Genomic DNA, 12258 nt, shown 5'->3' with positions numbered 1-12258 from the left:
CCTATATGTAAAAAGCCAGGGTCAGACTACATAATTTTTGTAAATGTCTTTTCTTTGTATCCCCAGCACTTGGCACAATGCCTGGCATATAGCAGGCACTTAAATGCATATTGACTGACTGACTTTTCAACTCCAATTGAAGATCTTAGGCTCAGGACTCAGAGTGACCTTAATTCATCTAGTCCAACTCTCATTTCACAGATTAGGAAATGCTGTGTCAGAGAAATTAAGAGATTTGCTTCAGGAGTGAGGAAACAAATGGTAGAATTTAAATTCAAACTTGGATTCTGCCTCCAAATCCAGGGCTCTTTCTTGCAAATGCTGATTCTTATGCAATTCAAAGGATGGGCACCGGTTTTGTTGTAGTTTTCCAGGTAAGAAAACTCTCCTCCAATGCAGGGTAGCACTTTCTCTGAATGCTAAGAAGTTACTTGCCCCGTGTCATTTAGATATTTTGGGCTGCAGGCTAGGTTTGAACTCGGGGCTTCCTGGATCCAAAGTCAGCTACTCCAACACATAGTCCCTTCTTCTGGTTGCTCCACTACTGCCTATAAACATACCCATATCTAACCCAGTCTCTAAAAACTCCTTCACTAGATCCATCTATTTCTTAGCTATCATCCCATAATTCGCCTTCATTTTGTGACTAAAGCCTCCTTGAAGAGGCTGTCTACAATAGGTGTCTCTACCCTGTTTCCCATCATCATCATAACTAGCATTTATATAAGACTATGTGTTTTTATTTATTTATTTTTCTGTTTTAAGATGTTTTTACACTAGCTTTTTATTTTTGAAAATACACGCAGAGACAGTTTTCAACATTCACCTTAGCAAAACTTTGTGTCCCATATTTTTCTCCCTTCTTCTTTCCCTAGACAGCAAGTAATCCAATACGGGTTAAACAGCTGCAATTCTTCTAAACATATTTCCACATTTATCATGCTGCACAAGAAAAATCAGATTTAAAAAAAGGAGAAAATAAGAGAAAAACAAGAAAGTAAATAACAACCAAAAAAGTGAAATATTATATTGTGATCCACCTTCATTCCCCATAGTTGTCTCTCTGGATGCAGATGGCACTTTCCATTACAAGTCTATTGGAATTGGCCTGAATCACCTCATCCTTAAAAAGAGTCAAAGTGCAATGATCAACACTTTGCAAATATCTTATTTGATTCTTACAATTATTCCCATTTTTACAGTTGAAGAGACTGAGGCAGAGATTGAATGATCTATTCAATGTCACACAGTTACTCTTTTCACTTTTCTTAACTCTACAATCTGACTTCCAACCATATCATTCAACTGGAAAGTTACCAATTATCTCTTAATCACCAAATCCAATGTGTTCTCTTAGTCCTCGCCCTTCTTCACTCTCTGTAGCCACTGCTGACCACTCTCTTCTCCTTTAATTTTTTCTCTTTATTTTTCTGTGACACTGTTTTTCTCTGGTTCTCTTCCTACCTATCTGACTGAACCTTCTCTATCTCCTTGACTACATCCTTTTCCCAGGTCCCACCTTCTAACTATGAATGTCCCCCATAGCTCTGTCATGGTCTCTCTTTTCTTCTCCCTCTAGATTACTTCACCTGATGATTTCATTAATTTTCATGGTTTCAATTATCACCTCTATGTTGATCATTCTCAGATCCACTTGTCCAGCCCTAATCTTTCTGCTGATCTCTAGCCTCTAAATCTCCAGTTGCCTGAGACATCTTGAATTGGATTTCCTATAGACCTTGTAAACTCAACGTCTCCAAAACTGAACTCGTTATTTTTTCCCTTAAACCAGCCCCAGCCCCTAAACCTTTCCTATTGCTGTAGACAGTATCGCCATCCTCCCAGTGCCTCAGCCTCAAAATCTAGGTGATATGCTGGATTGCTTAACTACATTTTACCCTCCTCCCCCGTGTCTAATATGTCGCCAAGGGCTGTCAATTTCACTTTTGCAACTTAATTAAAAAACAAACAAACCCCAAATAAGCCTCTTCTCTCACACTGCCACCATTCTGGTGCAGAACCTTATCACTCGTACCTGGACTACTGCAATAGTCTGCGGGTGGATCTTCAAATTTCCTCTCCAATACAATCTATCTTTTATTTAGTGTCCTAAGTAATTTGCTGAAATAAACTTCTTCCCCAATCCCCCAGACCTCCAACCACACACAAACTCCTATCACTTTCAGGAATAATATAAAATCCTTGTTTGATATTCAAAGCCCTACATATTCTACACCCCCACTCCCCTACTTCTGGCAGCTAGTAACAAACATTTATTAAGTGCCTACTATGTAGCCAGCACTTTGGAGATACAAAGAAGGCATAGTGAGGTCCGACGAGAGTAGGAAATGATGAGATGGCTGCTTCCTTAAATGGGGGTTTCTGGGAGGAACTTCCCACTGTTCATCTCCCACCTAGGAGGGAGAAGGTGGGGGGGGGGGGGGGGGGGGAGCACACGGGCTGGAGGTATAGAGAAGCTGGAGCTTCAGAGTCAATTTCATCTAGCTGGAAGATGAGTTTTTGGAGGCAATGATGACGCCCAGGGAGGGCAGCCAGGTGGGCAATGATGAGACAGCTGCCCTGGACCCTTTCCTTAAATGGGGCATTTGGGAGGGGTTTCCCGACTCCGGCGCCCCCCCTCCCCCTTCCCCCCTCCTTCTCTCATCTAATGGAAGGAGGGCTCCCAGGAGCGAGGCATTGGGAGGAGGTGTGAGTTTCGGAGCTGATGGGATCTAGTCCATCCCCTTTAATCTAGAATGACTTCCCGTCTCATTTTTCCCACGTCCTTTTCTGCCTCTCTTTATTGATTATTTCCTATTTATTTTATGGTTTGTTGGTACAGATGTTTGCGTGTTATCTTTATTAGATTGAAAGCTCCTTGAAGGCAGGGACTGGGTTTGACTTTTTTTTTTTTTTGGGGGGGGGGGGGAACACAGTGCTAGGTGCTTGGAAATACTTGTACACTGACCAAGAGCTTCAAACACCGGCGAAAAGTTCTTAGAACTTCGCGACCCTCAGACAACATGGCGCCGCAAGAGTCACTTGCCCACACTCAAAATCCCTACATCTTTGGACTTTGCTTTTGTCGCCCCGTAGTAAGGTTACTTGCCCTTAAGGAAGATGGCGTCTGAAAGGCTTTGCTGCCCTTTCTAGACATGTCCGCCAGCTGCAACGCGTGCACGCTGGCCCGGGACCTCTTCCGGGAGCTGAATGAGCGGGGCCTCGGGGTGGGGGCGTGGCCGGAGGGGGAGACGGGGCCTCGGAGGCCCGAGATGCCGTGCGCGCCCGCGCCCGTGGCGGAGGCGCGCCGCCAGCGCGGGGGGGCGGGTCGCTGAGAGCTGGGAGGAGGCGGCCGACTAAGATGGAAGATGAGGAGGTCGCTGAGAGCTGGGAGGAGGCGGCCGACAGTGGGGTAAGGAGGAGCCGCCGGCCCGGGACTGGGCCGGGCGGGACCTGGCGTGAGGGGAAGCCTCGGGGGACCGGGTCCGGGGGGATGGCTTTTTCTGGGGAAGGGTACCCCCCACGCCGGACCGGGGCAAGAGAAGAGGCCCCGGGCCCCTGAGCGCCTTGAAGGCCTCTTAAAGGGGCCGCGCTCTTTTCCCTCTTGGCCTCTCTCGGGGAGTCCCCGGGCGTGCGGGGCCCTGCTGACCCCCGGGGGGGCTGTCCTGCCTGCCGGGATTCCTCCCTTTTCTTCCCCGGAGCCCGGACTGCCCCCGAGGCTCCCGCCCCACCCTGCGAGGCACCATTTTAAACTTGGTGGGGCCTGCCCTGCCCCGCCGTGGGGCAACGTGGGCGGCCGGGCACGCTCCGCGGCCCAGGCGTGGAAGCGCCGGGACGCGGGAGTGGAAACTCGGTCTCCTCTAGAGCGCCGCCTCCGGAGTTGGGGGCTGCAGGTCTGGGGGCGGGAGGGTGGGCTGGGACTTTGGGAGGGAGCCCGGTCCGCGACGCCTCCCTTGCAGGCTTCGCCGCGTGCTCGGGGCCCGAAGCTCGGGGCCCCTCTGCCCGCCGGGCCGCTTAGAGGCGGTGGCGGGGTCGGGGCGTGGACGGGAAGTGCCCGCGCTCGGAGGCCTCCCGGAGCTGGGGGGAGGGGGTCCGGAAGCCCGGTGGGGGAGGGGCTGCCGAGTTTGGGGTGGGCCGCCCCAAGGGTGCGTGTGCGCGGGGGATTCCGAGCCGCAGTTACGGTAGTGAATTTGTGTTGCGCGTCCCAAGCGTGCTGGGGATGCCCGGCGCCCTTGAACTTGAAAAGCCGCGCGGCCCCCCCACCCCCCCCCGCATTGGCCGGGGCGGGGGAGTTTGGCGGCTCTTGGTTGGGTAAGAGGGAAGGGGTGCTCCCCTTGGCGGGGCCGCTTGCAAACGACCAGGCACTGATTGTGCTCCCGGCGCCTGCACACAGTAGGCGCTTGATAAGAACTGTTGGCTTGTGTTTCTCTGATTGGGAAAAAGTGTATCTTTACAGGCCCTGGAGAGCTGGGTGGGGACGAGGTAGGCAGGAATCCTTGGCCTGGCGTGGCCGGGCCTGGAGGTGGAAACGTGGCTTCCCCGCGCCCGCCTTCCGCCTTGGGTCTCCCTTTCTCCCAGTGGCCGGGATTGGCACTCGCAGCTTCGCTCTTTTGTGTGGGGGGATTCCGCCGCTCCGCCCCCGGCCGGCCCCCCACGAGCGCCTCTCGAATGCGCTGGGACTTGTGGATTTGGCTAAAGCGTTGGCTTCCTGTGTGTCCTCGCTGCGGGCGCTTTGCTGGGAAGCGCCGAAGTTCCACGAATGCAGGGGAGGGGCCCCCTTTTAAAACTTACTACCAATTTTTGCGAATGAATGAAAATCCCACTTATATTACATCACTTCCTAGAAAAAATCATACCTGGAATTGGAATGACTCATAGAATCAATAGGCTATTAAAGTTGCAAGCGACCTTTGAAATCTAATTTAACCTTTTTTTGTTTACTGGTGGGAAAACTAAAGCCCGGAGCGAGTTTTGTTTTTTTTTTTTGTTTTTTTGTTTTTTGTTTTTACCCGAGACTAGAACCAGTCATTGCATTCCCAGTCTAGGTTTTAGATTTCCCTAATAGAATGTAAGATCCTTGAGAACAGGAACTTTAAAAAAAAAAAAAAAAAAAAAAAGTCTATACTGATGCTCATACCTAACACGTGGGTTAATGAATTCTTGCTGTCAGATTTCAATTCCATACTTTTATACTACAGGAAATTATTTTCTACAGAATTTAGATAATTGAAACTTTTGGACTTAAGACTGAATTCTCATTCCTTTATTCTGCCAAAGAGAAAATCCCCTCAATGGGATCCACTGAGGAGCTGACTTGCCTGAGATTGTGAAACCAGTTTAATGGCTGACTTGGAAGGTGAACCAAGTGTGAAATATTTGTAATGTGCCTACTATGTACTGGTCACTTCTGCTAGGGATTCCTAGAAAGGTCAAAGTTATTCCCTGCTTTCTGGAAGCTCACAATTACTCCCAGTTCAATATGCTACTCTCCTGGGAAGAGCTGTTAAGTTGCCTCACTTGTGTCGACTTCAGACTTGAAGGGAACCTTAGAGCTGACTGCATCCAACCCTCTCTTCCCCCCTCCCCCCCATGTGTTGGATGGTGAAATGGACCTGGAGAGGTTAGCTTTCCTGGCTTGAGATCACATAATAAAGAAAGGACCCGAATTCAAATTCGTGTTTGACTTCCAATCTAATGCTCTTTGCTCTGTTACAATTAGATCTTCAATCTATTCATTTTTTTACTTGTGACCCCATTTGAGGTTTTCTTGGCAAAATATTGGAGTGATTTTGCCATTTCCTTCTCCAGCTCATTTTTACAGATGAGGAAACTGAGACAAATAGGCTGACCTGGCCAGGGTTGCACAGCTAGGATGTCAGGTTGGATTTGAATTCAGGAAAATGGGTCTTCTGAGTCCAAGTCAAACACACTATCCAATTTGGCACCTACTTGTCTCCACAATGAGACCTTCAGATTAAACTCTTAGCCATATACATCTGAAGATAATAACAAGACAGGAAAGTGCTAGTCTCATTTGCCTTGATTTTCTTGTCCCAAGATGTGCTTCCTATAAAATGATGTTGTAATTGAGGCTTCAGTAGAGTATCCAGTTGGAGTTGTTTTCCTCTATTTGCACCTCCCCAAACATATCATTAGCTCCCATTTTAAGGTTTCTCATGTTTTCCTGTGATGAAATATGGCGAAGATTTAGAGGGTCTTAGATACAGAACTGGGGGGAGAACTCTGAAAGATGATTTAGTCTTAACTCTCATTTGCACGTGAAGAAAATGGTTTGCAGAGAGATGGTGACTGGTCCAAAGCAAGTGGCAGAATCTTTAACCCAGGCTTTCAGCCTTGGAGCCTGGCTGGCCTCTTTGACACAGTGTATGATACTGCCAAAGTAATTTTTTTTTTCCTTTAATCTTTCTTTGTCCTATTCCATGACTGGTGTGGTAGGAACTCCATTAATGGTTATTGAATTGGGTTGTATCACACCCTTGTTCTGGGAGTTTGTGGGGGTGGGGCCTGGCCAGGTGAAGGAAATAGGAGCTTACCTTAGAGACTTTACCTGGATAAGGGAATTGAGACATGGCTGTTGGCCCCATCACCTCATTGGGAATGCTCTCTTGTTCTGGCCTTATACCATCTTGGAAATTGTCTAATTATTCTTCCTTCTGTTTTTATTGTATCCCAGCAGTTTTGTGCAGTAGAATGGGTAGCAAGTAGTAATAACAACAATAATAATAATTAAAATTTGTATAGCGTGTTGAGCTTTAGTGATTTACATATTTTCTTTTGAGCCTTATAGCAAAACTCAGTGGCCTGTGCTGTCTCTAGATTATGAGCTCTCTGAGAGCTTGTCTTTTACTTCTTTTTGAATCCCTTATACTTGGTCATTATAGGGGCCTAATAAATAGTTATTTATTTTACTGATAAGAAAACTGAGGCTTATTTGACTTGTTGTCCTGTAGTTAGTACTTGTCAAATATGAAATTCTTACCCACATCTTCCTGATTTAAAACTTATCCATCCATCATTCTATTGCTTATGGAGATTCCAATAATCCTAAATCTTATTTTAGCTGTTTCATATATCTTCTGAATGAATTTTAACAGAGCACTGGACCTTGAATTCAAATCTGCCCTCAAAACACTTCCTTGCTGTGTGACCTTGAGTTTGTCATGACTCTGTATGCCTCAGTTTCCTCATCTGTAAAATGAGAATAACAGACCAAATGAGATAATAATTGTAAAACATTTTGAAAAACTTAAAATATTTTACAAATGTTACCTATTATTACTACTTGATTAGAAACAGTCTGGTAAGGGGATATGGTATCCTGGAACCTGAGGTTTAAATCCCATCTTAGACTGATTAGTTCATTACTTTTGAATCTGTGCACATGCAGTAATGAGTCTGTTGCATAACCCATTTGTTTTTTCTAGGATTGAAGGATTTTAATCACAGGGTCATAGATTTAGACTTTGAATGAGATTTTTTTTTTTTAAAGTCCATTTCCCCTTCATTTTACAGGCAAATTAGTAGCTCCCCAACTAATCCAAGCGCTCTACCTGCAAATCCTTTACTGGTAGCTCCAACCATCCTATTCTTGTAAATATACATCATTCATTGGTCCTGGGAAATCAGAAAGAAGACGTAGGGAGGTTCTTAGTGTAGAGTGAAGGGACATCATTTTCATATTTGGAACCCAGGTCACTTTACCCCAGCCACCAGGGAAATGTCCAGGGAGCCACTGCTGCCTCTACAGGAGTAACCCCTGGAAATTATAAACTAAATTGTAAACTAGAGAAGCAGACTGATCTGAAGCTCCAATTCTTGACATTTCCCTTCAGAAAAGTTGAGAGGAATTTAGTTTTATTTTTCTACAGGGAATTGGACAAATTCCCTTTTCCTCTTTTTGGTTACCCTAACGTGTAGAGCATTAACTTGAAATTTCCAACTTGGAAATTTTGGCATATCCATCTGTTTTCTGGGCCTTTGTAATTCTCCTTAAATAATAGTCTGTGGCTCACCTTTCTGTTGCTTTTGAAAGTTTACAAGCAGTTTCCAACAGTGGTCCAGTGAGATCAGTCACAGTACAAGTAGTATTTCCATTACATTGATGGGAAGCTAAAATTATATTTGGAAATTGGAAGATTAGCTTTGAGACGCTCTTTCTGTTGATGGAATGCTCTTCACGTGGGCCTTAGCTAATTTTATGCCTTATAAAATTTTCCTAAAACTTTTCCCCCAAAATGCCTTATTCTTAACAAAGGGATGTTTAAAGAATTTAGCTCCTCATTACCAAGGAAAGACTTTTTCCCCAAGGGGGGAAAGATTTTATTATACTGGGAATAAGAACAGGCTAAATCCATGTGGTTTTTAGTAAAGAAAAGGGTATTAGCAATTAACTAGGTAGAAAGCAATGCCATGGGAATTGGGCACATTATACCATTGATTGGTGGCTATCCTTAAAAAAGACTTTGGGTTCTAAATAGGCCTTAACGGGGGTTTATAGTAGAAATCCTTTTTAAAATGAAATTCATTGGGGACAGGGCAGGGAATGTTGGCAAAGGGGCAGAAAGCTGTTCTAAACTCTAAATTACCTTTATTGGCTTAAATAAATCTGTGTGGTGCAAACAAACAACATTTGACAGTTGGAAGTAATCTTTGTGACCAGGGAAACAAGTCAAGTTAATGTTGATCTTGTTTTTGAAGCTGGTTTACTGTTGTGGGAGATGCAGGTTGCAGTTCCCATTGGGTCACTTGGCCACGCCAAGCTAGCCAGCTCTGGCCCAAGAGATCTTGGCGAAGTCTGGAGAGCCTTGCTTGAATGGGCAGGTAAAAGATGGGCCCTTGGGCTTGGGGAGGAGGTGGCCACTCTTCCCCACCTTCACGTGGCCCGTGACTTTCATTAGTGCTGTAGAGGTCACAGAGCTTTAGGGCGGGGAGTATTATTTCCATTTCAGAGATATAAAAACTAAGCTTGTCTAGGAGAAAGGACTTCTCCACAACTATAGGGATAATAAGCGCCAGCAGTGGAAAGTCGATTTCCTGACTTCCTTCCAATTGCAGAGATTTCTTTCCATGTCTGTCTTGCCCTGCCTGTTTTCCAGTGCACGTGGTAGCCATGATGGAAAGAGCCCTTTCCCAAGCCTTCGTGAGCTGGCAGTAAGAGTGAGGACCCACACATTTTCTCTTTTCCCTTCCAGAGAGAAGAGACTAGAGTCATTGTTTCAGGGCAGTGAACATTTGTGGCAGCTTTGGAATCCTCAGCTCCGGCCATCCCAGGTTTTAGAATTAGAAAAGGGCCTTGTGAGCTCCTTCCTAGCCCCAGACGAGCTCCTGGAGGGAGCGCTGAGCCAGTTAGGGAGGAGCTGGCCGCAGCCAGCCCTGTGTGAAGGAAAGACAGAGCCCCATTGTCCAGGACAGTGGGCACACAAGGGATACCTGTGCAGAGCTGCTCCCAGCCTCTCTGGCTTCCTTTCCTGAAGACCCAGCTCGGCCACTGCCAGCGCCTTCTGCCAGCTTTCCAAACGCCCGCTTTTCTGTCTGATGTGGGCAGACCTTGTTCTGTAGGGGGTGCCTCCTAAAGGAGGGCTGTGACTGCCTTCCTGTGTCTCCTGGCTCTGAGCACATGGCAAATGCTTGGGGACTGTGCCCTAAAAGGAAGCAGCATCATGTCTGTGGCTGATCCCAGAGCCCTCCCCACCTGCTGTGGCCCCGGGAAGCCCCAATTCCAGCCTCATCACTGGGCAAGGCGGAGCTCTTGCTCTCTGGAGCTCTCTATCTGTAGAATGGCTCTAATACCATGTGATGTATTGTATGTGACAGTTTGTACACTGAGAGATGGTATGGATAAATTAGAGCACAAACTGTTGACTTGGGACAGGAGTTGCCTCCAGATCTGCCAAGGGCTATGCAAGGCCTGGCTGTTGAGGGAGCTCTAGAATTCTGCCACTGAGTGCCCAGTGCCGTGCCTCCTCTGCCTGCAGCCCCTTTGGGCCCGCTCGAGTAGCACATACTGTGACTAGTTATTCATTCCTTTGGTGCATGCTATAAATTGCCTAATTCCTCCATCACTGGTCTTGGTTGTCTGTCCAGGTGTGGGTGTGTGTATGTCTGTCTGTTCTCCGGCTCTCCCCAGAGCAGAATGATCAGTTTTTCCTTGGCTCTCTTCTCTGGCCTCCCCTGAGCCTGACTGCAGGGCCTGTGCCCACGGAGGTGCCCTGGGAGGTGCTGAGGGTGGGGAGGGGGGATGGGAGCTCCGTTCTCAGGCACAGCTCTTCTGTCTTTGAGGGCTTCTTTGCCCCAAACCTTGGTCCTGTTGGGTTTGTCAAAGACTAGGTTGCTATATTTGTTGACTGTTTTATCCCTTGAACCTAATCTATTCCACTGATCAACTAATCTATTCCTTAGCCAATACCAAATAGTTTTGGTAACTGCTGCTCTATAATATAATTTTAGATCTGGTACAGCTAGGCCACCTTCATTTGATTTTTTTTTTCATTAATTCCCTTGAAATTCTTGACCTTTTGTTTTTCCATATGAACTTTGTTGTTATTTTTTCTAGGTCATTAAAATAGTTTTTTGGGAGTCTGATTGGTATAGCGCTAAATAAATAGATTAGTTTAGGTAATATTGTCATCTTTATTATATTTGCTCGCCCTATCCAAGAGCATTTAATTTTTTTTCCAATTGGTTAGATCAGACTTAATTTGTGTGAAAAGTGGTCTGTAATTTTGCTCATAAAGTTTCTGATTTTCCCTTGGCAGATAGATTCCTAAATATTTTATATTATCAGTAGTTACTTTAAATGGAATTTCTCTTTGTAACTCTGACTGTTGGATTTTGTTAGTGATATATAAGAATGCGCGCCCTCAACTGCAACCTGGCCCAGTCTAGGGCATTGGAACCCCTTCAGAAAGGTCATTCCCTTCTCCCAGGTGTGTTCAGTCCTTGAGGCCCCAGGCTGCTTCTGCCCTCCTTTGTGCCCTGGCCCAGGAGTTTACTGCCCTTTGCCCTGTTTTCCTGACCAGCATTCTCCCAGGGGCAACTCCTGACTTGTCCTCTCTGTGGAGGAACAGTTGTCCTGGGGCCAGATCACCTGAATTTGCCCCAGCCCCTGTGGCTTCAAGGTCAACGTTAGATCTACTGCTTGTCTATGGGTGTTTATTATTATTGGGAGGATGCAGCATGCTTGTCTCCTTTGTTCTCTGGCAGCGTTGCCCTGTATCCTCTTTACCTGGGATCTCTGGGTGCTTCTGCCATGTGGCCCCTTTCTCCGTTCCCAGAGCTGTCGCCACCCTTGGCCCTTAGTCCGACTATGGTAAGGGGCTCCTGACCCCTTTTCTCCAGTTGTCATCTTCCAAATAGATCACTAATGACATCATTGTTCTGCTTAAGAAACCTTCAGGAGCTTTCCAGCACCAAATTAAGTATGCCAAATTTTGGCATTCAAGGCTCTCTTCGGTCTGGCTGAGACTTGGTAACAACATGAAGCCTTTTCTGTCTCCTTTGCTGGATTGGACTGTGACACTATCAACATGTCTTAAGACCTAACTCTGACATCACTTTCCTTGGGACACTTTTTTTTTTTTTTTTTTAATAGCCTTTTATTTACAGGATATATGCATGGGTAACTTTACAGCATTAACAATTGCCAAAACTCTTGTTCCAATTTTTCACCTCTTACCCCCCCACCCCCTCCCCTAGATGGCAGGATGACCAGTAGATGTTAAATATATTTAAAATATAAATTAGATACACAATAAGTATACCTGACCAAAACGTTATTTTGCTGTACAAAAAGAATCAGACTCTGAAATATTGTACAATTAGCTTGTGAAGGAAATCCAAAATGCAGGTGGGCCTAAATATAGGGATTGGGAATTCAATGTAAAGGTTTTTAGTCATCTCCCAGAGTTCTTTTTCTGGGCATAGCTGGTTCAGTTCATTACTGCTCCATTAGAAATGATTTGGTTGATCTCATTGCTGAGGATGGCCTGATCCATCAGAACTAGTCATCATCTAGTATTGTTGTTGAAGTATATAATGATCTCCTGGTCCTGCTCATTTCACTCAGCATCAGTTCGTGTAAGTCTCTCCAGGCCTTTCTGAAATCATCCTGTTGGTCATTTCTTACAGAACAGTAATATTCCATATCATTCATATACCACAATTTATTCAGCCATTCTCCAACTGATGGACATCCATTCAGTTTCCAGTTTTTAGCCACTACAAAAAGGGCTGCTTGGG

At 45.8% G+C, this 12258-nt stretch overlaps 2 protein-coding genes across 4 annotated transcripts in view; both read left to right on the top strand.

Moving 5' to 3' along the window:
- Positions 1-283: 283 nt before the first annotated feature.
- SZRD1 (SUZ RNA binding domain containing 1) overlaps positions 284-12258 on the top strand; it is a 32651-nt gene continuing 20676 nt past the window's right edge. For 2 of the 3 annotated variants that reach the window (XM_031962774.1, XM_031962773.1), the window contains exon 1: positions 3351-3412. In XM_031962774.1, coding sequence (XP_031818634.1) covers positions 3362-3412 — 51 coding nt within the window. In that variant the 5' untranslated portion in view covers positions 3351-3361. Of the gene's footprint in view, positions 375-3350; positions 3413-12258 lie in introns of those variants that run through there. The other variant, XM_031962775.1, reaches the window with a different exon arrangement.
- NECAP2 (NECAP endocytosis associated 2) overlaps positions 3360-12258 on the top strand; it is a 96273-nt gene continuing 87374 nt past the window's right edge. Inside the window, exon 1 of the mRNA XM_031962772.1 lies at positions 3360-3412. Coding sequence (XP_031818632.1) covers positions 3369-3412 — 44 coding nt within the window. The 5' untranslated portion in view covers positions 3360-3368. The remainder of the gene's footprint in view (positions 3413-12258) is intronic.

Source organism: Sarcophilus harrisii, chromosome 3, assembly GCF_902635505.1.
Source record: "Sarcophilus harrisii chromosome 3, mSarHar1.11, whole genome shotgun sequence".
In the NCBI taxonomy this organism is placed as follows: domain Eukaryota; kingdom Metazoa; phylum Chordata; class Mammalia; order Dasyuromorphia; family Dasyuridae; genus Sarcophilus; species Sarcophilus harrisii.
The sequence above is the reverse complement of the archived record's forward strand: the minus strand, read 5'-3'. Positions and strand labels throughout refer to the sequence as shown.